Below are 26,513 nucleotides of genomic sequence, written 5' to 3'. Positions count from 1 at the left end.
ATAGATTTTTTTCTTTGTGGTTTCAGAAAAACTGATCTTAGCCAAATGGTTAGAAGTTGCAGAGAAGCTGATTGTGGCTTCAGTAACCCCAGCTCTCTTCAGTGGTGGAAAGGCTCCCCATGGTTGGGAGTGGTGTGTGGTGAGAACACTTACCACCAGAACAGAGAGAACCAGAAAATCTCTGAGGTCCCTTCCATCTCCAGAATTCTATGATTTTCAGGCAGATTAAGGTATGCATCCGAAGGGTAACATCTGGAGAAAAAGGAAGTGGTGTCAGATCAGCTTCAGTTTCCTGAGGGAGACAGGAGGGAAGTGGGATGGTAAATTATCTACCAGTCAGGAGAGGTTACTTGCTAAACTATCTCTGGCCTGGACTTGAGATCAGAAACTGATGCTGTTGTGAAGCTCATACAAAGGTCCTGTGTCGTCTCAGGGAGATCTTTTCAGAGCTCCAGTGAAAGCTTTCTTGTACTCTAGCTTCCTGGTGGGTAGGGTGGTGAGTCCAGATTTCTCAGCACAACTCCCTCATGTCTGCCTAGAAAGAAGGGATGCCTTTAGGGGACCCGAGCCCTGTCTCCATGCAGGTTACTCTGAATGCAGGTGAGGAGGTAGGTAAAGATGGGGAGTGCTGGGTTGGGAAGTTTCAGGAGTGAATGTCAGCTGAGGTGGGGATGCCCTGGCTCCCAACACAATTAGCTTCATTCTGCTACAGTTGGGGGTTTTCTTATCATTAGTCGGGAAGGCCTAGCCAGAGAATTCCAGTATTCCAGAGCAAGTTTAATTGTGGGTGATTTCATTCTGCCCTTTTTATGTTGAAGCCAGGGCCTTGCGTCATATAACAGTGAATTCAGGGAGATTTTTATTTGCATGTGAATCATAGCTTTTCCAGCTGAATGTCACTTACTTGGAATTTTTGTCTGATTTTGTTTTTGTTTTTGTCTCTTGGTGTTTTTCCATCGGGCTCTTTGGCTAACCAGAAAAAAAAAAAAAAAAAAGAGGAAGGGCTCAATCTGACTGAAACAGGGTTTGAGTTGGCAACTCAAAAGGAGAGTATTATGAATGTGAAAAAAAGAAAACGGATGCTTTATTTTGCTTTGAGGGAAGGACCGAAGCCAAGTCCAATTGAGAGCTCTAATTTGGGAATAGTGTTATTACAGGTCATTGGGAGTTGGTTACGCGCTAAATTGGGAGGCCAGTCACATGAGGAGGCAGCAGAGGCAGATCACATGGGGGATGGTTGGGGCCCTTTTACAATGAAATTTTGTTTTATTTACTACACAGTTGAAATGTACTTATGTCATTTTGAGAAACCAAGTCAACTTATTGGCTGGGAGTTGCTCCCTGCCCGACCCATCAGTTGTTTGATAAATGAGCCAGTTCTTCCCATCTTTGTGCTTTCCAGGGCTTGATTTTGGCAGTGGGATCTGTGCAATGATTCATGGAGCTGACCCGGTGATAGGGGTTATACATCTGCCCTTCACCTGACTGACCCCAAGGGGCTTGCTTTCTTCTCCAAAGGCTCTACCCATTTTAGACCTCAAGGTCAAGACATCCAGAAAACGTCTAACATTATATAAAGAAGTGATGATCTTTGTTTTTTAGATTATCTTCCATTTTCTCAGCACTGTTCCTCTTAATGTCATCTTGCAAAATAAGAACGAGAAAAGATGGATCCTGCCCCTCCATGGGCAGTTATGAACCAAGTATTTCTTCTTACCCCAAAACTGCAGACTTTGGATGTTTGGGGCATCTTGGGGAGGACCAGGAAGGGTGGTGTGTGGTCAGCTGCTGATTTTCCTTGAAGAATCAAAATTGGCCTTCTCGGTGTCCACAGCCTTGATGAGTTAGCTGTGTTTGAAATAAAAAACAAACAAAAAAAGAATATCTAGAATTCAGTTAATTCATTCCCAGTGCAAACAAGTTGTGCTCATGCTCCTAAATGGGGTATGTTACTAAGCCGGTGACACAGAGCATCTGGGCCGGCACTACTTGTGATCGAGGTTAGGAATAGAAGGTGTATGGAAACTTTCTATAAAAGGCAGCCAGGTCCCCTGGACAAGGGGTCAGGAAGCTCCAGCACTCTTCACGGTGGCACCAGGGCATTACTGCGTGATTTGGGACAAGTTTCTCTGTGCCTTGGTGTCCCCTAAGTGCCATATTGATTTGGGGGATCGGAAAGGTAAGGACCTCAAGAAATGTTTGAGATGTAAGATGTTAAATGTTTGAGATGTGAGATGTAAGATAACTGGAGGGAGTGTGATGTCACAGGAGCTCAAATCAGGGCCACGTGTCCCCGAACGGGGCTGGGCTGCTGTCCCTTCTCAGGCATCGCCCTCTGTAGCTGATGCCTCTGACATCACAATGCCCAGCCAGACACTCAATAATGATGAGCTGTGCCCAGTGGACACCAGAGGAGGGAAGAAAAGGAAAAGGACAAAGTGGAGAGGGAGGAGATGGAGCAATCTTTTATGTGATCATTCCATCAACTCACACATTTTTCACCTAACACCTGGTTCAACTGTAATGTGCTCAGCTCCATATAACCTGGACAGCAGCTGTGCCCTCACCCCCAAACTCAGCAAAATATTATGGTCCTCTAATCAAGAGAATTTTGCTCCTGTTACTGCATATCTTGTGGGTTCATCGTCAGACCAGTGAGTTGATACCAAACTTCACCAAAGGGCTCTCTGGAGCAACCATTTAGAGGTAACGTACTGGCTCTCACGCCCAGGCTTCTCTGGGCTTCTGCAGACTCAACACTCCTCCTTGGAGCAGCACAGAACTCTGGGGATTGTGTGGGGGTGGTTTGTGAGGGTGTGAGCCTGTGGTAAAGATGCGTTAAAACTGAAATTCTCACCTTCATTCGATTCATGAGCCAGCACAGGCTTGGCCAGACTTTGTTTATTCTTATGGCACTCTTCAAACCCAAACGGGCCAAATCGTGGCTTCCCTGTCTATCCTTAGATGCAGCGATTGCTGCTTTTAACTGGTTAGATTGCTATGAATAGAAAACTTGAGAGATCAGCCCTGTCTTAGAAATATTATGACATTTTGCTTATTTATTGTTGACTTAAAAAAAAAAATCCAACAACTTCCTCTAAAAACAGGTCCTTGCCACTCTTTGAACCTCTTCCTCCTAGCCTTTCTCCTGGTAAGAAATCATGTTTCCCACCTGGTTTCACATCAGCCTTACTCGATCCTCCAAATGCTATCAATTGGAGGCCATGACTTTCTTGGGTTCTCAAATGTGAACCTGGATCAGAATCATCTGGGGGCTTGTTAAACACAGTTTTTGATTCAGTAGATCTATAGACAGCGTCCCAAAAGTAGTTGTAGTTTTTTGTTGTTGTTGTTGTTGTTGTTGTTTTTGAGATGGAGTTTTGCTCTTATTTTCCAGGCTAGAGTCCAATGGCACGATCTTGGCTCATTGCAACCTCCTTCTCCCGAGTTCAAACAATTCTTCTGCCTCAATCTGCCTAGTAGCTGGGATCAAAGGTGCCTGCCACCACAACTGGCTAATTTTTGTATTTTTAATACAGACAGGTTTCACCATGTTGGCCAGGCTAGTCTCAAACTCCTGACCTACAGGTGATCCACCCACCTCGGCCTCCCAAAGTATTGGGATTACAGGCGTGAGCCCCCGCGCCCGGCCCAGAAGTTGTATTTCTAACAATTTTCTGGGCATGCCCCTCCTCCACACTTTGTGAACCAGTGCCTTAGGGCTTTTGGGTCTCCTTCTCCTGTCCCCATCCTGTAGGAGAGAGCCCCATGGAGCATGATCCTGGTCCCTTAGATTGATGGTGAGCAGCTAACAACTACATAGTACTCACTATGGGCCAGATGATGGTCCCATGCTTTACAAAGATTAAGTAACTCAAACATCACCAATCTTAGGAGGTAGCCCATTTTCCAGATGAAGGAACTGAAGCACAGTGTGGTTAGGTGAATTGCCCAAGTTCACACAGCTCACTCAGTGGAAGCTCAGACAACATGGCTAGCATCTGTGCTGTCATTCCCCACGCCGTATTGTCTTTCTGTTTTCCCCAAGTCACTTAGAGCACCTGATATTCCTACAGTTCTTGGGAGTGAATACCTCAGAAAGGAGCCCCCAAGACAACTGAACCCGTCTTAGGCACTAACAACCAGCGCCTTGGGCTCCAAGTGTCCAGGTGACTCGGCTACCCTACCTGTGTCTGTGACTGAGTAGAGACAAGAGGAGGGGGCTCTTAGCAGAAAGACACTGGACATGTGACCTGGTGAAGGCCAAGGGAGGGGTGTTGATGTGAAGATGCTGGGGACATCATCTGTGAAGAGAGGCCAGCCTTCCCCTTCTGCTGGAGCCTCAGTGTCCCCTCACCATTCTACCCTGGTCCAGAGATTTCTGCTGTTGATACTTATCAGAGAGACACAAAGGTGAGGAGGAACAGATGTGCCGTGTCATCAGCCATAATAGAAAAAGGACATGTATCTTTTTTTGACCAGGTTGGTCTAACAAGGCTGTGTGATCAGCACTGACCTGGGTGAGGGAGTAGGAGACACAGAACTGGAAGGACTGTCCCCACCCTCAAGGAGGGTGAAGGGAAGGAGGGTCATACAGATGTGCGGGTCACTGAGCTCAATTGTGGTAGAGAAAAGGCAATGAGAGCCCAAGTGGGTAAATGGCATTTGGGGAGAGAGGTGGATTCTTAAACTACATCACAGATGATGATAGGAGCAGGAGGGGGAGGGTTCAGATGTGTCCAAGACATATCTACAGCAGAGAGTATTTAATGATAACTAATAGTGATCTCATGTGAGATTCAAACAGCCGGAGGTTAAGTCTCCACTGGTATAGTGATAATAGACTTAGCTCTTTTTTTTTTCTGCCAAATAATGTGTTGGGTGCTGGCTGGAGGGCCTAGGAGTACTTTCGAAGATGGATTCTACTCCTTACAGTGTTGCCTGTTGGTTCCAGAAATGGAGCCCTTCTCCAAGTATTTCTCTACCCCATTGGTCTGATTCTCCCCCATATTCTTTGTGTTACAGACATTTCTATGGGAAAAAAACTTTCCCTATGGCTATCTCTGACACCACAAATGTCATTGAAAAGGACAGATCCTAGCAGTAGGCCATATACATTGATAGGAACCAAAGATAGATATCTGATGGATTAATAAATACAACCACCTCCAAAGATGATGGTATGAAGCTAGATTAAAATGACACAGTAGGCCACTGCTGTCACTCCCAGCTCATAACCAGTGTGGCTAGAAGTTAGCTTTGTCTTTCTGCTCACTGGGCCATGTGTCTCAGACCCCGGGGTAGAGTTGAGGGAGGGCAGACAATGGTTAGTTTCCAAACTCCCCGGACATAGGGGCCCCTTGCTGCCTCCTGCCTTCCTCTGTAGAGTTTAGAAGGTTTGTTTCCAGGAAGGAGCTCCTTCCTGCCAGGTTGGTCCTCTCTCCAGCTTCCCAGCAGTGCAAGGTGCTTACAACACAGCCCGCAGGCCTGCCTGCGCCAGGCTGTGTGGGTCTGTAGACAAGGCTTGAACCGGTCCTCAACTCTGCTTCTGCGTCTGCTCCTCTCTGTCCTAGTGGGCCTTTCTCCTCCCCCTTACCTTTCCCTGCCTGAGCCCTCTTGCTGTTTTTGTGCCTGCCTTTGTTGTAGAATTCTAGATGATGGCATCCTGCAACTTGGAAAGGATGAGGCCCTTGTCTGGAGATGTTATCCCTATGAGCTCTGATCTCTTATCTCCTTCCATAGCATCCCCACCAATTTGGCCAAAGCCAAGGGCCCTCATCTGATCAGTCCTCCTGGTTCTGGTCCAGCCACTGAGCCCTGGGTCTACTCAATTTCATAGCAGGATGCTGAGAAGGAGGTAAATGGCCTCAGCCATTCTTATTCCTATTTAGAGAACTGCTTTCTTCACCATCGTCCTTCCTATCTGTTCTCCTTACCCACTGCCCAAGGACTTCAGCAATGAAAAAGTAGCTTCCCTTCTCAAAAAAAAAAAAAAGAAAAGAAAAAAGAAAAATCTGAAAAATCTTATTCTGATTGCATCAGTAGACCTACTAACCTGAAAACGAGTTTGGTGCACAAGTAACAGGTGAAAACCAGCTGCCTTTTACTGCTTACTGTTGCAGAAATTCCCAGGGTTGGCTGGCAGCTGGAGGGGAAGCAGGAAGGGAGGTGTGTCTCTAGCTCCCTCTACAGGGCCATGCCCCAGGAGGACAGGAGAGCCGGGCTGAATATGTTCCAGGGTCACCCAACTCTGTCCTTGCACAGTTAGCCAGGCCTTTCTTTCCAAAAAGAGTATCAGTTAATTTGTGACTATGGACTCGAATATCCTGCCTCCACAAAATTGTTCATCCTCTCCCCCATTGGATGACTCGTGCGTGTAAGTATTTTATTTCATATTTCATACCTAAATGAGTGATATATACATTTCACTATCAACATTGCTAACATGCATATTTTGGGAATATCTATATGCTGTTCCTTGGTGACAATATTTACATGGTTACACACCACACCACAGGGCTCTTACATTCACACTTACACTTTGGATCCCATCTCTTGAGTTGGGAAACTTTGTCTATAAGTTGTTGAGCAACTTCCTTGTTATTTGAGAAAGCATGGGGCCCAGTAACTTCACAGTCATGTAAAGATATAGAATGGCTCCCTGGTGTCAGGGGTGGGATGTGTGCACTCCAGCCCTTCCCATATTTCCTGAGGTGTATAAACCTGTTGTGTGGCATGGCTGTTGTTCCATTTGCTCCACTGAATTAAGCATGAAATATTCTTTCGTGATTCGATCTGTTTATACTCCTCCCAAGATACTCCTCTGTTGACTGTCTGGACATTGCCAAGGATGCTGACCTGGGAGTTCTTTGTGAAATATTATTGCAGTTAGGCTACGTGGACAATGGTGTGTTTCTTTTGGGACCCTCATGTCTAGAACCTCTTGTGCAACAAGGCCTAAATCTAAGCGTAGAAGCAGAAAGCACACTTTTCTCCTTTGCAAGGTCGGCATAAGGATTGCTAATTCATTATTTTAAGATACTATTGGAGTGTCACTCTGTGGTGTGTGGGGTTTTGGCAGTGGTGGTCTGGAGTGTGAGGGCGGCGCTGAAGATTAGAGAGTGGGAAAGCTTCCTGCGTTTAGAACACTTCCAGCCTCTCCTCTGAGGGGTTTTTGGTGTAAAAAACTAGTCAAGTGTGGTTTACAAGAATGTGTCTTGTGTTTGTCGAGTGAAGTAACATTTTTTTCACCTCTGATTTATATAACTCTTAGGAGACCCATTCCTATGAGGCTTTATTAAAACATAATCACTTAATGTCCCCCCCTCCCGCTGCAAAAAATCAGACATATAACAGTCTTAAACCCTGTTGACATTGCTTTTCTTTCCTTCTTTAACAGATGTTTGCAAGAGTTGTATTAAATACATTTCATTCTGCTGTCTCAGCCTCTCAAATCTTTTTCATGAAGATTACTTTAATTGGTGTCAGTTACAATCACAAAAAGCACCCATTTTGCTTTTGTTTTCTAGCAAAAAACAATGGGGAAACTTTCCATCTTAAACAGAATATTGAAAAGGGGGAGGTAGTAAAGATTTTGAAAATTGAGCTAATCATTTTATTTTCCTCTTTTTCATGTTCCTGTTTTTATTTGATGTTAAAACTAAAAATAATCAGAATACAACAAAGTTGAATGAGAAAGGGGTGATTGAACAGTTTGTGTGTGACAGTTGGTACCTACTATTGTTTATAGGTCATAGTCATCTATTCTATCTTAAGCCTTCCATTTAAAGGAAACTTCTAGGAAACAACTAACATTTTGAAGAAATCCAAAAGACTATTAAAACACTATCAAACAAAAGGCCATAATTAGCTGGGCACAGTGGCTCATGCCTGTAATCCTAGTACTTTGGGAGGCTAAGGCAGGAGGATCATTTGAAACTAACCTGGGCAACAAAGCAAGACTCCATCTCTACAGAAAATACAAAAATTAGCCAGGTGTGGTGGTACATGCCTGTAGTCTGAGCTACTCAGGATGCTGAGGTGGGAGGATGGCTTGAGGCTAAGAGGTTAAGGTTGCAGTGAGCCATGGTTGTGGCACTGCTCTCTAGCCTGGGCAACAGAGCAAGACCCTGTCTCAAAAAAAAACAACAACTGTAATTAATAAGGAATATTAATGCATGAAAAAAATGGAGACACCCTCATTACCCTTATGGAGTTTGCATTCTAATGGAGAGGGGCCAGAAATAAGCATACTGTACAGCAGGTCACATGGTGGTAAGTGCTATGGAAAAAGCAAAGCGTGACCTGGGAATAAGGGAGTGTAAACTGAGAGAAGTGGGGTGGGCGACAGATAAGGTCTGTCTAAAGGTAGGAAGGTGACATTTGAGCAAAGACAGAGCTGAGAGAGGCTAAACATGGGTGTGGGGGGAAAGTGTTACAGGCAGAGGAAGCAGCAAGTGTGAAGGTTCCAAGGCAGGCACACGGCTGATATGTTGAAGGAACATCACAGCAGCCAGGATGGACTGAAACAGGAGAGGGTCAGTAGTAAGGGTAGAGGCTAGATCATAGAGGGACTAACAGGCCATCATAAGGACTTTGGCTTTTACTCTGAGATAGGAAGCCATTGACATGTTTGATCAGGGGAGTGACATGACCTACCTTCTAGTTTTAAAAGATCCTTTTATAAATGATTGTTATGGTTGATAATAGACTACTGGAGAGGGTGGGGATATGAAGAAACATGGTGAGAAGTAGTCACATTCCAGATGTATTTTGAAAATTCAGCCCATAGGATTTATGGAGAGGTTAGATGCAGGATATGAGAGAAGGGAGTCAAGGATACTCCAAGGTTTTGACCTGAGCAACTGGAAAGATGGAAAGCCATCTGCTGAGATAGGAAAGAAGAACAAAGAAGCAGATGTGGTGAGAGTAAGAGCAAGAGTTGGGTTGTAGACATGTTGACTTTGAGATCATCTGAGTGAGCATGGAGAGGATGCAGTTGGAATGTGAATCTGGGGCTCAGGGGAGAAACCTGGGCTGCAGATACAAACATGGAGTTGTCTGCATACTCACGGGCCAGACGTCAGAACCGAGGCAGGTGGCTGGGGGAGCTGGCCTGGTTTTTGTGCCCTCTGGGAATGGCCAGCCTCAGACCTCCTGACTGGTCATGGCCAGGAGGAGGTCAGAAACCTGAAGGTGAATCCTAACCCTAATTTGAGTCCTTGGCCGAGATCTCAGGACTAGTTTCCAGCTGGCCTGGGTCCTTAAGGAGTAAAGGAGCACTCCTGGAGCACCTAGCTGTGCCGGTACCTGGGGAAAAAGTAACTACAGATGGAAAGTCTCCATGAAAGAGATGACCAGATCTCTCCTCTGGAGAGGTGAAGGGTTCATTGGAAGTATCTGCTAGGGCAAGAGGTACCTGGTTCTTGCCTTTTGAGGGTGGTCAGATGCCTTTGAATGACCAGCACCTGACCTTCCTGTTGTCAGAAAAGACTAAAATGATCATAGTGGTCTATATAGTCCGCTACATAGATCCCAGCCTTTTCTAGTGAATCCAAGGGACAGTAACATGTTGAAGTGATTTTTACCAAGTAACCAAAAGCTCTCTGTATTTGTTAACTATTGCTGTGTAACAAACTACTCTAAAACCTAATGACTTAACAAGAAGTTATCTCTGTTTTCTGAGGGTCAGCAATTTAGAACAGCCTGGCTGGGTAGCTCCGGCTCAAGGTCTCCAACAAAGTTGTAGTCAAGAAATAAACTAGATCTGGAGGAGCCACTTCCAAGCTCACTCACATGGCTGGCAAGTTGATTCTGGCTGTTGGCAGGAGGCCTGAACTCCTCCCCATACAGGTCTCTCCCTGGGGTGCCTGAGCATCTTCATAATTGGTGTGACTGGCTTCTCCCAGAACAAATGAACCAAGACAGCAAGGTAGAAGCTGCAATGCTTTTTGTGACCTAAGGTCAGAATGCCTCCACTGCACACTGTTGGTCACATAGACCAACTCTCATTCAGTGTGGGAGAAAAGCACACAGGTGAATACCAGTAGTCTAGGATCAATGGAGGCTACCCTGGAAGCCCGCAATCACCTTCCTTGAAAGTAGGGGGAGGGTTTATGTCTTTTCAATCCTTTGTACCTTTTCAAAGCACCACTTGCAGCTGTAAGGGCTCATAACTCCAGACTGGGTTCCCCATCACAACTGGTCGAATCCATACCACTAGCAGGGCTCCCACCAAATTATGGGGATTCTTCTCTGGTCACCTCTAGCTCAAGAGGGTACCTTGGAGACAAATTCAAGTGCCATGCCAACACAGGAATCCCACCATTTGCCATGTTGGTATTTTTGCCCTGATTTTTCAGGTGCCCTGGGCTCAGCTCACATCCCTACCAAATAAATACATGGTGTGTGTTGTTATCCACTTCTGAGTTGTGCAGAGTTGCACTATATTTAGAAGCCTTTAGTACATGATGTGTCTAGGATTGACTTTGTAACATATATTCTTCCAAGGAGCCTTTGACCATGTAAAACCCACCAATATTCCTTCCTTTTTAGCACATTCATTTCACTAGTACTTCTTCTGTGTGTGCATTTAATTCCTAGCCATTTCTTGCATGAGCAAATTGCCTAAATGCGCTTGTGAGAAACCCTTTTATGGTAAACGTTATTAAACTGAAAACAAGGGTATAATAAAATAGCAATTTAAGGGTAATTTACTAACAACTAGAGCCCTTAAGCATTGACATACCATTGTGTAGTAATAATACCAGACTTGGTATTTAAACACACTCTTTGTCACTCCAAAAATCATTGGGACAGTTTCCTAATCCTCATGGTCTTTAATTATAGCTCCTTTAATTTTTTTTTTTTTTACTACATCTATGTCACTGGCTTACAAATTATAAATCATTAACTTCTATCCACATAAAACATCCAGCAAACTGTTACATCTCTGCTCCTTATACAGAGAAATAACAAAGAAAATATTCAGAAAACATACTAGAGGTGAGCTGACATCTCTAAACCTTGAAGTTCTCGCACTTAAGTTTTCCACTGTGTCCTGAATCAGGTGATATTGGGGTGAGTAATGGTAGAGCCTGGATCTCAGAAGTGATCAATTAATTGAAAATTCTGAGGCTTCCTGAATCTTCCCCAGGGAGAAGAATTTGTTAAATACAAATCTCAGCAAAGATTCTTTGCTCTCTAGAGGGTGGTGTGGATGCCACAAAGGCCAGTGGGCAGTTGGACAGGACCTAGCCAGTATGACCAAGTCCCTGCATGTAGGGTCTGGCTTCCATTTGAAGGTGGAGATGTTCACACTTGTCAGCACCCTGGGGATACTCTCCTGAAAGACTGACTCATGCTAACTAGAAAGTAGGGAGGTAGGCACTGCAATGCTGGCTGGTTAATTTGCCACGAGGAGCCATCATCAGAGAGACCAGACGTACTCAAAGTCCATATAATCAGCACACATTGTCCCTGTCGGCAGGCCTCCACAGGAAGCCAAATCATAATCAGAAACTCTGTATTAAGTTGCCCTGAAAAATCATTATCACAGATTTTGGAAATACCTCAAGTCTCTATGATCAGTTCATTCTCTACCTGAGGGTAACTGGGGAGCTAAATCATGGTCCAAAGGTTGTTTGGTGAGTGGATAATCAGGACAGGGGAGGCTGAGGGAGGGAAATGTTTAGTGGCAACAGGAACTTCATGGGTCCGTGCCAGAATGGGAATGACTTTGCCAGAAAGACTGATCTATTCAAAACCAAGTGGCTAAAACTTCCTTTTACCTAGAGGGGCAGTTGGATAGTGTACTAATTAATTTAGCAGCTTAAAACAATACACATGTTACACAGTTTCTGTGGGTCAGAAATATGAGAGATTCTGGCTTAGGATTCCTCAAAATGGTATGTGGGCTGCAGTCGTCGAAAGGCTTACCTGGGCTAGGAGAACTGCTTCCAAGATGGCTCCCTCATATGGCTGGCAACTTGGTGCTAGGTATTGGCACAAGGCCTCAGTTCCTCACTACAAGGACCTCCCCATTGGGTTGCTTGAATGATGTCATGACATGGCAGCTGGCTTTCCCTAGAGTGAGTACTCGGAGACAGCAAGGTGAGGCCACAGTGTCTTTTATAACCTAATCCATAAAGTCACATGCCGCCATTTCCCCTACATTCTATTTACTGAAAGTGACTCACTGAATCCATCCTGCACTCAAAAGGAAGGGAATTAGGCTCTGCCTTTCAAAGAGAGGTTTGTCAAATAAATAGTTAACATATTTTAAACCATAATAGGTGTCACTTACATTGTCTCTGTAACTCCTTTTTATTATACTTCCGTTGCTCACCAACTCCTCTGATGATCCATGTACTCTATTAATACATTTATATGATGTTTATAACTATTACATATTTATATGTAATTCTATATCATATATAACTATAGAACATCTAATTATGTTATAAATATCAATATATTTGGCTTATGGCCACGCTGTTGTAGCAGGACAGCCATTATGTACCTAATATCAAACCTGCCTACCTCCATTTTGCCACTTCACTAGCAGGGGGCCAGGGCAAGTAACTTGGCCCATCTGTGCCCCTGTGCCTTCATCTGTAAAAGAAGGCTAGTAATAGGACCTACCTCATAAGCTTCTTGGGAGGATTAAGTGAGTAATTAAATGCACAGGGCTTAGAAGAGTGCCTGGCACTTCGAAAACATTCAATACTGTTGGCTCTCAGCGGTGGCAGCTGGAGTGGTAGCAGAAATAGTTTGATCCAGTAGGTGTAGTTAGCCCTCAGAGAGCAATCTGATTTCCATGTTCCCAGTGGTAGTAAACAAAAGCCATACTTGTCTTCCTGGTCCCACCATCCAAGCCATGTTCTGAGGATAAAGGGACCGGGGCCAGCAGCCTCTCATTTTCCTTCCTCTTTGCTGCGCTTGTTCCTCCTCTGAATCCCAGGTTAATCCACAACAGAGAGTGGTTACATGGAGATAACATGTTTAGTTTGTACTATGACTCCTATTTACGTTTTGTTGTTGTTGCTGAATTTTTTTTTTTTTTAGGCTGACATTTTGTGGAAGGGTAGCATATCCAAACAGGGAAATGACCTCGCAGAAAGCTAGGGAGTTCCTCAGCCTCATGAATTTTTAATTAGAGGCCATTCCTAATTTTTTATCTTTAAATGTCCATTTTCAAGGATGTACGCTAGCCACCTCTGATTACAGTAGGCTTACAACATAACCGCGTTTGCTTCTTGGCCCCTTTTGCTTCTTTCCAGTGCCTCTTGGGCTTAATGAATAGTTTTTATCTTCATGCTAAGCACATTCATCATTTAAAACATGCCTGGTATTTGCTGAAGATGAATTGAGGGGAAAGTTAGAAATGGAATTTTCTTCACCTCTCAGTGCTACTTTAAAAGGGAGGCTATACCTAGTGGAATGTGTGAGAGTTGTGTTGTGTCAGGTGGCAGTTAGCTAAATATAGAGTCAGGGAGCTGGGAGGGACCTGCTGAGGTCATCTGTGCCCTCCCGCCAGCCTTCCCCATCTGAATGTCTCCAGCCCTGTGCTCGCCAGCTCAGTAGTCACCAGCCACATAAGGCTTCTAAGCTCTTCAGCTGTGGCTGGTCCAAGTTGAGATGTACTGTCCATGATAAAATACATTGACATTTTAAGACTTTTAAAAGATTTTTAAAGACTTAATTCAAAAAACAGGAAAAATGCCTCATTGATAATTTTATGAAATTATTAATGATGATTGATAATGAAGTGATAATATTTTGATTATTTAAATAAAATATATCATTAAAATTTACATTACCTGTTTGTCTCTTCTTTAATATGGCTACTAGAAAGTTTAGCATATTATATGTGGCTTATATTTTATTAGTGTTGGACAGTGCTCTCAAGATTATCTCACTCTGTTATTCAGACCCCCAGGGCAGAGACTCTAAAGCCTTCCTTGGTGATTTTGAGTCTTTCATTATTCTGGCAATTCTGTTCTTCTCCACGTCCTATCTTAATCTCTCCTGCTTTTGGTTTGGAGACTTCTACTTCAAATAGTTGACTCTTTGGCATCTCCTTATGAAATCCCCACTTGAAGTGAGTCAAGCATCTCTTCATATTGTTGTAAGCAGAGTAAACGCATTTTCTTGTCACCTTTTGACTTTCTACCTCCTTGATCATTTTTAATGACTTCTTTTGGGTCATCTTCTCTATATTGTTTTTAAAAACTTGGTATCCCAAACCACCCACATTGCTCTAACATGAGTCCGACTATGCAGAGACAAGCGGAAGGAATTATCTCCATCATCAAGTACTTGACTGGCCCTTTTGCTACTTTACGTTATTTAATCCCACAGCACATGGAGGGGCAGATGCTATTTGTACCACTCTTGATAAGGTGGTTGGGGCTCAGAGAGGTTAAGTAACTTACCAAGGTTCTACCACAAATTAAGTGGCATGCCTGGGATTTGTGCCCAGCTTGCCTGACTCCAAAGCTTATGCTCTTTCGTTATATACCATGCCTCTTTTTTTGCTGGTATTTTTCTTGAGATAGTCTTTCCTGTAGTCTTGATCGGCATTGCAGTACAGGGTGATGCCTTTGTAGCTTATGGTCAACAGTGATAACTGGGCTTGTTATGTTTGCACCTAGCTAGAATTGCTAAGCCCTTCTGCTAAATTCCAGAAACCCCTTCCAACCCTCCAGATACGGCATAAAAGCCAGCAGGACTGTCCAGCCCTAGCCCTTGTAGGGTCATCAGTGGGCCAGTGTTGAGATCTCCAGGTGTCAGGAATGATTTCTCTGAAAATAAGCTTTCTTTCCTCTGTCCCAGAGCCTGTGAATAACTATCAATCCCAAGACAGGCTATTTCTCAAAGGCTAATCAAGGCAAAGTGCATTGTTTGTGTTTTGAGTGAGAGGGGACAGAAGGGATACTTCTGAGTGTGTTAAAAATAGATCTTCCCATAGCTCGAAACTTGGGGACATTATGCTCAGTGAAGTAAGGCAGTCACAAAAGGACAAGTACTGAAATGCCGTATGATTCTACTTCTCTGTGGTACCTAGAGTAGTTAGAGTTTCAGTTTGAGAAGATGAAAGGGTTCTAGAGATGGATGGTAGTGATAGTTGAACACTGTTATGAAATGGTGAATTTTTTTTTTTTTTTGAGACTGGGTCTCCTCTGTCACCCAAGCCAGGATACAGTGGTGCAATCACAGCTCACTGCAGCCTCGACCTCCCAGGCTCAAGCAATCCTCCCACCTCAGCCTCTAGAGTAGCTGGATCTACAGGCACACACCATCCCACGTGGCTATTTTTTTTTTTTAAATTATTTGTAGAGATGAGGTCTCATTATTTGTAGAGATGAGGACCAACTCATTGCCTAAGTTGATCCCTAACTCCTGGGCTCAAGCGATGCTCCTGCCTCAGCCTCCCAAAGTGCTGGGATTACAGGCATAAGCCACCACCCCCAGCCTGTGAATGTTCCTAATGCCACTGAACATACACTTAAATATGATTAAAATGGTAAATGTTATGTGTATTTACCACAATAAAAACAAGCTGATCTCTACATAAAGAAAAACAGCGGTTAGAGGTGCCCCAGGAGCCAAGTCTTGAGTCCATTGCTTATTCTAGCTTTGAGCCCATAGTTGTTCTGAGTTAGCGTCTCATGAGAAAGGTGCAGGCTTACTGCACAGAGATGAGTGGAGCTCTTTTTTTCCCTGACAAATTTCTCCATCTAGGAAGTTTTTCCAATTTCACACAGATGCCTTTGCCAGGATTTAAATCACTTTCAACAGATGTCTGGGGAGCTGTCTGGGGGAGGGGAAGCAGCCTCACCCCCGGGACTCTGGAATAGGACCTTTGTTCATACTTACTTGTCTATGGAGAGCTTCTTAGTCTTAGCCCCATGTCTATCAGGGGGTGGGCTAGACCTTTCTCAGAAAGAAAACAGCTATACATTCTATTCAATTGTACCAAAGTAGTTGTAGCTTCTTTGGAAACATGAATGAGAATTTGATTGAGTACTCAATATCTAAGAATGTTTGATCTGTGTTTCACTGGAGTCTCTGGCCCTTGAAAACCTGGGGCCAGTTAACCAATCTGATGCACAGGCTCTTTGGAGAAAATATAGCCAGGGTATGTAGATTGGGACCCTAATCCATAAAAATTCTCTTTAGAGTATCTGTTTAGAGTCATTGTGGGTGTATTTGCTTATTTGCCCTGTATATTTTCCTTTTCAGGAATCATTAACCAATGGCAACAGGAATCCAAGGATAAAGTGATTTCCCTCCTGTTAACTCATCTGCCTTTGCTGAAGCCAGGAAACCTCGACGCAAAAGTAGAATATATGAAACTGCTGCCCAAAATCCTGGCTCACTCTATTGAACACAACCAGCACATTGAGGAGAGCAGGCAGCTGCTGTCCTATGCTTTGATACATCCAGCCACTTCGTTGGAAGACCGTAGTGCTTTAGCCATGTGGCTGAATCACTTGGAGGACCGCACGTCAACCAGCTTTGGTGGCCAGAACCGAGGCCGCTCAGACTCTGTGGATTATGGACAGACACACTATTATCACCAAAGACAGAACTCCGACGACAAGCTCAATGGGTGGCAGAACTCTCGGGATTCTGGGATTTGCATCAATGCCTCCAACTGGCAGGACAAAAGCATGGGGTGTGAGAATGGTCATGTGCCCCTCTACTCCTCCTCATCTGTCCCCACCACAATCAATACGATTGGAACCAGCACAAGTACAAGTAAGTTCCCCGGAAACCCTGTCATGTAGTCTGGTTTGGCGATTTGCTGTGTATGTGGCATGTCCCGCTGACAGTGTCTGCTCCATGCACCCTGTGACCCTGGGAGAGAAGGGCTGATTGGAATTGGCTGTGGGAAAGGTCCTTTGGACCCCATATTTGTTGCTCTTTGACTCTGCAAAGATTAAAATACTGGGATGGTAAAAGTGATTGATGGTCCAAATTTGGGTTATAAACAGACCAAAAATAAATAGAGAATAAAGGAAAGAAGGAAACTTCCCGTTTCCACAAACAGAGATGCATTTCACCCATGTCTTTCACCCTGGGGTTTTGGATTTGCTGAGGCACTGAGTTACTGTGTGATTCTCTAAACCTAATTCTAACCCATGGTTAACCAGGCAGCCTCATGGGCTTTGTGCTTTTTTTTATTTTATTTTTTCCTCTTTCTTTTCTCTCTCTCTCTCTCTCTCTCTCTTTTTTTTTTTTTTTCTTAAATTTCACCCTGGAATGTTTCCTCCCTTTGCATTTTCTGGTTTTAATCCCCAATTGTCGGGGCACTTTTTTCCTGACCAGTGGGAGCAGGTTTGCTAACTGAGAATGCTGCTGTGTGCTGTGGCCTGGTGAGAATGCCGTGGACTTCCTCTCGTTCAGTCCAACACCTTAGGATAGGTGGGTCAGGAACTGCTTTGTGGGTGGGGAGAGCGGAGAACAGCCCTCTGCTCTTTTGACCACTAAAGCAAAGTACTGCACCCTCAGCTGGGCACTGGGGCTGGGAGTCCTCTCTCTGTCTCCCCACTGAGGCCGAGTAAAGTGACAAACACACCATTGGTGCCTATATAAAGTAGCGATGTGGAAATGCACCCTGTCTTCAAACAGTGTTCCTTAGTGCTAGTTTACACCTGTCCGTGAACACAGTGGCAGTGCCAAGATAACTTTCTTGAAGGAATGCTTTTGCAATTAGACCTGATGTGCCTGTCTTCATGCAGGAACCCCCAATTAAAAGATACGAGAGGATTAATAATTGGGGCCCTGGCACAGAGACTCAGGCCTGTAATCCCAGCACTTTGGGAGGCCTAGGCGGGCAGATCACTTGAGGTCAGGAGTTCAAGACCAGCCTGGCCAACATGGTGAAACCCTGTCTCTACCAAAAAATACAAAAATTATCCAGACATGATGATGTATGCCTGTAATCCCAGCTACTCAGGAGGCTGAGGTTAAGGAATCACTTGAACCCAGGAGGCGGAGGTTGCAGTGAGATGAGATCATGCCACTGCACTCCAGCCTGGGCAACAGAGTGGGTCTCAGAAGAAAAAAAAAAGAAAAAGAATTGGCAGTGATGCTTTCTTGGCATCTGTCCCTACTTGGATCTTTGGTTACCAGGCCTCTTTAAATGGCTTTCTCAAATAGGTAGGATTGTTGAATTACAGCTACATGAACTGAAACAGTACCTCAGTGGAATAACCAAGCAAACACTGAAGACACTGCACTGATACTGCTACAACATGGGATTTTTTAAAATTCTTGTTTCTGCTTTTACATTTAGATATGGGTCACTTGCACATTTTGGGAATTAGGTGATTACTGCATCTTAATTTATTATATAAGAGGTTCTGATGACAGTATCTTTCATAGACTGTAATCCAGCAGGAACTGTTCACTTGTCTCTGTATGATAGGGAGTGATGGCTGTGACTTCTAAAGCAGACACATGCAGGCAGATGACAGTCTCTTGGTCTAAGTTTTCTGCATTGGCAACAGAATCTAGCTATTGTTACAAAACTCTTCAATAGCTGGGAGAGATGCGAGCTGTAAGCTGCCTGCCTTCTTAAAATATGGTCTTTTGTGTTTTAAAGGGTTGAGTTTTATGTCATTTGTCTCGAAATTAGGCTTGGGTCATTATATATTTCTGTCCACTGATTTATACATTCAGGATCAGGTCTTGACATTTAGTACATTTAAGATAGTTATCAGGTTGTAGTCAACAAGCACTTGTTTCTGGCTGTGGCCACCCAGCCAGCCCCATAGAGGGTAGAAAATTTGTAGATGACTGTCATGGCCTTACTGATCTCTGAAGCCCTATGTAATACTTGAGTGAAAAGGACTTGGAGGCTTAACTAGATGACTAGATGACATACCTTTGGAAGAAGGCAGGCATTAGAGCCCTCTTCCAGAGCATCAGAGAAGATCAAAGGGCTCAGATCTCCCCTCCAGAAAGTTTCATTCAAACACTCATGGCCATATCAACACTTGTATGTCAATAATATCTCTTTAAGAAAATGTGAATGTCATTGCTGTACTCTTCTGTATTGCCTATGGTGGTTCAATTGTGTGAGTCAAAACCGCAAGCCTTTGGGTCACTTGTTAACTTGTCCCTCTATCAATAAACCCTGAGCACCTGGGAGGCGGCCTGACTGAGGGAAGAACAAGGACTTTGGCACCAACGCCTCCTGGGTCCAAATCCCAGACCTGCAATTTGCTAACTACAGCTTGGCCAAGTAATTTAACCTCTCCCATCAAGGTGCCCACTTGTAAAACTGGAACATTCATAATATCTACCTTTGAGGGCTGTAGTGAAGGTAAATACAATTATGTAAATGCCCAGCCTGGTTAGAGCAGCAACAGTAGGCACTCCAGGGGTGCCTGTTAGATGAATAAATGAAAGAAACTGGGAAAGACGGTGAGGAGCTAAGTGTTAACACTGATATGCAGAGTCTGTGCCCTCATTTTCAGTTCTGATGGGTGCCTGACATAAGCACCTTACCCTAAGCCCAGAGCCATGCAGAGTATTCTAAGGGGCCTTGAATATGCTGTGATTTTTGGCCATTCCACTGCAATAGAAATTGGGTTGGACTTAAGGCTTCTTCTACTGCACTGAAGAGCTACACTTCTTACCTCTTTCCAAGTGGAAAAACAATCTGCATAAGACAACATGATGATAAAAACAGAAATCAATTAGTACTACACATTTTCAAATTATCAGCTACATTAATGATGGTGAATGAAAAGTAACAAGAAAGCCACCTCCTTAGTTTTTGTTTTTGTGTTTAACCTTGGTTTATTCCACTGCTGTTTTACGCCTCAGTCATTGTGCCTTCAACAGAGTGCCTTAACATTTGTGCCTTCCTCCTTGTATGGATTCCCAGTCATTTACCCTGCAAATGCTTCCTGTCCATCTTCTGTGTGCCTAGCACTGTGTTTAGGTCCATGGGAAATACCAGGAAGCTGCAGACCCAGTTAACACTTCCAAGGAGCCTGTAATTGGAGAGATATGACATATGAATCAGTATCACAATTAAAAATTAAATATTCCTTTTTGCTGGACTTATCCATAGAAATTTCATATAACAATTCATGAGTTATATAAAAGTGCAGTAAAATCATACTCTAAGAGCTGCCACAAGGCATATAGGATGAAGTGCCAGCTGAATGTAGGTCTATCCTGTAAGTGCTGTGAATGTGCAGAATGGAGAGATCCTTGTGAACTGGAGCGTCAAGAAAGCCTTTGGGCCAGGTGCCGTGGCTCACGCCTGTAATCCCAGCACTTTGAGAGGCCAACACAGGAGGATCGCTTGAGGCCAGAAATTCAAGAACAATCTGAACAACATAGCTAGACCCCATCTCTTAAAAAAAAAAAAAATATTAGCTTGATGAGTTGGCTGCAGTGAGCTGTGATCATGTCACTGCACTCCAGCTTGGGTGACAGAGCAAGACTTAGTCTCAAAAAAAAAAAAAAAGGAAAAGACCAGGCATTGGTGGCTCACGCCTGTAACCCCAGCACTTTGGGAGGCCGAGGTGGGCGAATCACTTGAGGTCAGGAGTTCAAGACCGGCCTGGCCAACATGGTAAAACCCTGTCTTTACTAAATATACAAAAACTAGCTGGGCATGGTGGCACATGCCTGTAATCCCAGCTACTCAGGAGGCTGAGGCAGGAGAATCGCTTGAACCTGGGAGACAGAGGTTGCAGTGAGCCAAGATCATGCCACTGTACTCCAGCCTGGGTGACAGAGCAAGAGTGTCTCAAAAAATAAAAGAAACAGAAAAGAAAAAGCAAGCTGTTGCAGGGGAAATGGAAAGTGAGCTAAGATGGAAAGAGGAAGGAGAATCTGGAGGGGAGGGGGCCCCTGGGTAGGAATATGCACTGAGAGCAAAGGGACGGGAGTTACAATGTACAGGCAGGATGAAAGACAGGGAAGAGGAAGGGTAGGCTCACAAAGGGAGAGGTAGTGAAGGCAGGTGGTAAAAGTAGGCTGAGGGAAAGGATCTGAGTGTCCCGAAGAGGCCAAGCATTGACACCCTAGGCATAGGAGTGACATGCTGTATGGGGAAATGGATTGTCTGTGAGCAAACCAGATGAGTGGCATTGACAAGTGCAGAGTCAGCAGGTTTCAACGTTGTGAAGTAATAAAAGTATCATTAGGACAGCAGCACCTATGGAACAGAAGGAATGGATACTAGAAATGTTCCTAGGTGGAATTATTAGGATTAGGATTCAGTATTGGTATGGACAAATTTTTTTTTTTTTGAGAGAGGGTCTTGCTCTGTTGCCCAGGCTGGAGTACAGTAGTGTGATCATGGCTCACAGCAGCCTCAACTTCCTGGGCTCAAGCAATCCTCCCATCTCAGCCTCTTGAGTATCTGGGACTACAGGCATGCACCACCACACCCAGATAATTTTTGTATATTTTGTGGAGACAGGATCTCCCTCTGTTGCCCAGGCTGGTCTCAAACTCCTGGGCTCAAGTAATCCTCCTGCGTAAGCCTCCTGAAGTGCTGGGATTATAGGTATGAGCCACCACACCCAGCCTGACATACATTATTGAGTTATTTATTCATTCACCTAGAAAATGTTTATTGCGTGCCTACTGTTGTGTCTTGCCTGCTCAAGGCACTTGGGATGCATAGTGGATAAGACAAAGTTGCCTTCCCTCGGGGCGCTGGCAGTCTAGTGTATACAAATTGTAGTATATAAGTAAAGTATATGTGTGGTAGAAGATGGTAGGTGATATGGAAATAGGAACAAGGGTAGGATCAGGCCTACATAGTGAGGTGATTAGAGCATGAAACGGGGTGGTCAGGGTAGACCCCATTTACAAAGTGGGGTGTGAGCAGAGACTTGAAGGAGGAGTGGGAGTTAACCAAGTGGACATCTGGAGCAGAGTATTCCAAGCAGAGATAAAGCTGGAGCAAAGATCCCAAGACAAAACAGTGCCTGACTTGGTAGGGGAAAAACAAGAAGTCTGGTGTCTGAAAGGGAGTGAGCGAGGTAGACAGTGGTCAGAGAGGCTAGAGACCGAATGGGCATCGTAGGTCATTGCAAGGACTTGGACTTTTGCTCTCAGTAAACCAGAAAGCTATTGGAGGATTTCCAACAGGAGAGTGACATGATCCAACTCATATTTTAAAAGATTCTCTTTGGCTGCTGTCTTAAGAATAGATAGGGCAAGGACAGAAACAGGAAAACCTCAGTTAAGAGGCTGTTGCAGTAATCCAGCAAGAGAAGATGGCTCACACCAGGATGGCTACAGTAGAAGGGTGAGAAGCAGTCAGGCTCTCGATATATTTTGAAAGTAGAGCCAACAGGATTTCCTGACAGAATAAATGAAGGGTGTGAAGGAGAGGATCGAAGGAGGACTCCAGTGTTTTTTGCCTAGGCAACTGGGTGTTGCTGTCAGTTGAGACAGGGAAAGTCTTTGTCAGATAGAGTAGGATTTGGAGTAAGCTCAGGAGTTCAGTGTCATATATGATGAGTTTGGCATGTCTGTTGGAGATACTGAGTAGGCAGTGGGATATATGAGTGTGCAGTTTGGGAGAGTGAAGTGGTCTAAAATAGACATTTGGGAGTTAGTAGCACATGGGTGGTATTTAATGCTGGGACTAAATGAAATTGCCAGAGACTGGCAGAGAGAAAAGGCTGAGACTGTAGATAAAGAAGGCCAAGGCCCCCAGGCCTGGGCACCTCAACCTGAAAGCTGGAGAAAAGCAGGGGAAGCAGTAAAATAAACTAAGGAGAAACCCTTGAGGTTGGAGAAAACTGAAGTGCGTGTGTCTTACAAGGCACATAAAGAAAATGTTTCCAGGAGAGAAGAGTGATCGGCTGAGTAAAATGTTACAGATAAGCTAATGAGATGAAGACCAAGGATTGACCACTGGATTTATCAAAGAGGGATAGCAGAGGTAAAAGTGAGAGCACTTAGCACATGGTAGGTATTTGAGGGATGAAAAAAGTTAATGGCTCCGAAGAGATTGGAGGTAAGAGGGAGACAAACGGTCACATGCTAGATTTTGGATGTATGTTGATGTTGAGATGTTGGAGCACTGAGATGGAGAAAAGTGATGTTTAGAAGGCATTAAAAATAGGTGATAGAGGCTGGGTGCAGTGGCTCACTGTAATCCCAGCACTTTGGGAGGCCGAGGCAGGTGGATCACTTACGCTCAGGAGTTCCAGACCAGCCTGAGCAACATGGTGAAACCACATCTCTATAAAAAATACAAAAATTAGCCGGATGTGGTAGTGTGTGTCTATAGTCCCAGCTACTCAGGAAGCTGAGGAGGGAGGATCACTTGAGCCTGGGAGGCAGAGGTTGCAGCGACCCGAGATCACACCACTACACTTCAGTCCAGGTGACAGAACGATAGAATTTTTAAGGCCCTGTCTCAAAAAAAAAAAAAAAAAAAAAAAAAAAAAACAGAAAAAAAGGAAAAAAAAATAGATGCTATAGAGTTTTGAAGGACGGGATTAGGATAAGGCTGAGTAGGAGCCAAAAACTAAGTCCTAATCTAATGAGAATCTACCTATTTTCATTAATCAAGAGGCAAGAGTATCTTTTATTGGTTGCAGAGGTTAAATCAAGTGACATCTCAAGGACCTTTTCTACCATGAGATAAGGGAAGAGTGGGTTGGGATAGGCTGAAAAATGTTATGCAGCCTTTTGGATCGCATCAGAGCGCTTCAGAAGAAAGAGAAGAATGTATTTATTAGTACCTTGTTCTAGTAAGGCCGCTCAAGGGTATGCTAACTAAGAGCAAGAATGTGCACGTTCTTCACCACAAGCCTGTAGGACCAGATAGGACCAAGGTATTGGCTGTGACCAACCTTACACAAGGCTTGATCAACTTTGTTTCACCCATCAAGAGCAATTCCAAATATAGGCACATAGAACCCGGATTAGCATATCTAGGTTTGCTTCCTGTCTAAGGTCTGCTATAGAAAAAAAGTAAACCATTCAGACAAAGAATAAGTATTTCCTGGCTTTCTTAAGAGCCTACAGAATTCCCCTGTGTGGTGGTCAGTGCTACCTCACTTGCCCCAGACTGCCTTTCTGACCCTTGTCTGTTCTTCACTGGTGGACCTGGACCTGGAAGAAATCTCTGTGCTGCAGCTACGAATGAAACTTGTTTTTATTCAAATAATTGCAACACTTGACTTTTCTTTGCATTATTGACATTTGGATTTGAAAGCATGCTGGCCTTTGTTAGCTCAACATGAGGTAAGAACTCAGAAACTTTGGATACCTAAATTATGCCAGAATGCTCCATTTAAGCTGTCCACTTCTACAGATTCATAGTACATTTTGGAATCTTAGTATTTTATTAATCTTGTTTTTTTCTGATGATAAAAATAATGTGTTTGGTACCATAGAACATAAAAAGTAAGTTAACAATGATAGCAAATACCTACATAGTGTTTACTATATATTGGGTACTGTTTAAAACCCTTTACATAAATATTAACTCATTGAATCCTCATAACCTCATGAAGGTGGATATTATTGTTATCCCCATTTAACAACTAAGGGAACTGGAGCACAGAAAGGTTAGGTAATGTGACCAACATCACAGACCTACTTAGTAGTTGAGCTGGGATATGAACCTAGGCAGTGAGGCCTCTGGAAATCTATGTTATTACTTGCCTCTCCCTCCTAATCCTATCCTCAGAGTTTGATTGCATGAGTAGCTAGTAGACTCTTGCTTTTCTCTGACCCTGGATTTGGCCCCATACAGACCCTCCAGCTTCCATGGTCTCCACAGCCCACAGGTGTAAGACCCTGCCTGAATTGCCCCATTTCTGTGACTCTCTGAAGCAGGGAGCAGTCTTTGCATCAACCCACACACCTCGGTGTCGGCTCTTAGCATTTTGTGTCAGTTTTTGGTCACCATGTTCACCTATCCTTCCCGACTGTGAGCTCCTTGGCGATAGGGGTTGTATCTTCTTTATCCCTATTTCCCAGCATCTGGCATAATGTGTGGCTCAAAAAGTCACAGAAATTTTGGAAATGTCAAATTCCTGGCACAGATTCAGCTGCAGTGGCAGAGCACCTTGTTGGATGAAGGCCGTCCCTTGCTAAGCCCAGATGTGGCCTCTGAATCCTCCTCAATATGCCCCTCTAGGCAACCACTATAATTCAATAAGAGATGGCATGTGAGCTGAAGCTTGTCTGCTCACCCTGCCATAAGTGTTTGCTGATCAGTAGGGACTTAATAAATTCCTGAGCTCACTAGGCAGATGTTCATGAAAATAATGAATTTCCAAAATAAACAAGAAAATGTCCTTAGGATTTCACTAAATATTTGGTGATAATATTCATCATTTAGCCTTCTGTCATAATCATCTTAGTGACATTTATTGTTACTCTTGCTCCTTTTGTGACTTATTTGACCAAATCAGTTTCAATACTAAGACTTTTAAAAACATACCTTGATTATAGAGGTAGTTATATGAATTTATACATGTGATGAACTGCCATAGTTACAAATGTATTCCCAAAAAAATTAGTGACCGCAAAAACAGCTGAGATTTGAATAAGGCCTGTAGTCTAGTTAGTTGTATTGCATTAATGTCAAGCTTCTGATTTTGATAATGCACTATTGATACGTAAGATGTCACCTTGGGGGAAGCTGGGTGATGGGTACATGAGACCTCTCTGGGTAGTATTTCTGCAATTTCTTGTAAATCTATAATTACTTCAAAATTAAAAGTAAAAAACAAAAATTACTTGGGATATTCAGTGCCTGGATTTTGGAGGGGGTTGGGGGAGGACATTGGTTTGGTCCTTGTTCTTGGTCTTCCTGAGGGGTAGAGGAAGTCCTTGCATTTATGGAAAGGATGGCTGCTAGGCCTCATACAGCCAACATCTGAAACTAAACAACTTCCGCAAGCAAAGTGGAGGACAAGAGTGGGAGTGAATCTCAGGGAAAGTGGCTCCCTTAGGAGCCCCTGATCTGCAACTGGAAAAAAACCTCCTTTCTCTCAGCCCCTAATGCGGCAAGAGCCAGCGATTTCAAAGGTACTTGTTTTGCTCATGAAGTCCTTCCTCTTCCTTCTGCCCTTAACCTTTTTTCACAAGGCCACAAGCCACTTCAAATGCATTTCAGTCAGCCTGTAAGAACCATCAGAACACAGATATTCAAAAGAGGGAGAGATACCAGGCAGCTCAAGCTCTAGATGGGTCTGGCAAGAAAAGAGGCCTTTGCATATGGCCTCTTGGAACCTGAAAAGGAAGAGTGAAGCATGGAGACCCTGATTCTATCTTGCAGGCTGCAGGTCATCCGCACCCAAAGCCTTTGGAGCCACTGATGTAGTCTGGAGTTCCTTTGAAATTTTCATGGAATTATTTTGACTTTTACCAGCAGACTTTCTTTCTCGGTGGAAAATTTTCCTCTCCCAAAAATCTAGCCAACCTGGCATGTAACTGAAAAATTCCATTATTTCCTTAACCCCTCATTTGCTCTTCAAAGAGGTAACTAATGAAAG

At 43.9% G+C, this 26,513-nt stretch overlaps 1 protein-coding gene across 5 annotated transcripts in view; it reads left to right on the top strand.

The window, feature by feature from the left end:
- SAMD4A (sterile alpha motif domain containing 4A) overlaps positions 1-26,513 on the top strand; it is a 228,881-nt gene that overhangs the window by 121,754 nt on the left and 80,614 nt on the right. For 4 of the 5 annotated variants that reach the window (XM_050798252.1, XM_050798251.1, XM_050798253.1 and 1 more), the window contains exon 3: positions 16,246-16,764. In XM_050798252.1, coding sequence (XP_050654209.1) covers positions 16,246-16,764 — 519 coding nt within the window. Of the gene's footprint in view, positions 1-2,666; positions 2,707-16,245; positions 16,765-26,513 lie in introns of those variants that run through there. The other variant, XM_050798254.1, reaches the window with a different exon arrangement.

This window comes from Macaca thibetana, chromosome 7, assembly GCF_024542745.1.
Source record: "Macaca thibetana thibetana isolate TM-01 chromosome 7, ASM2454274v1, whole genome shotgun sequence".
In the NCBI taxonomy this organism is placed as follows: Eukaryota; Metazoa; Chordata; class Mammalia; order Primates; family Cercopithecidae; genus Macaca; species Macaca thibetana.
This window is presented reverse-complemented; position numbering and strand designations above follow the sequence as displayed.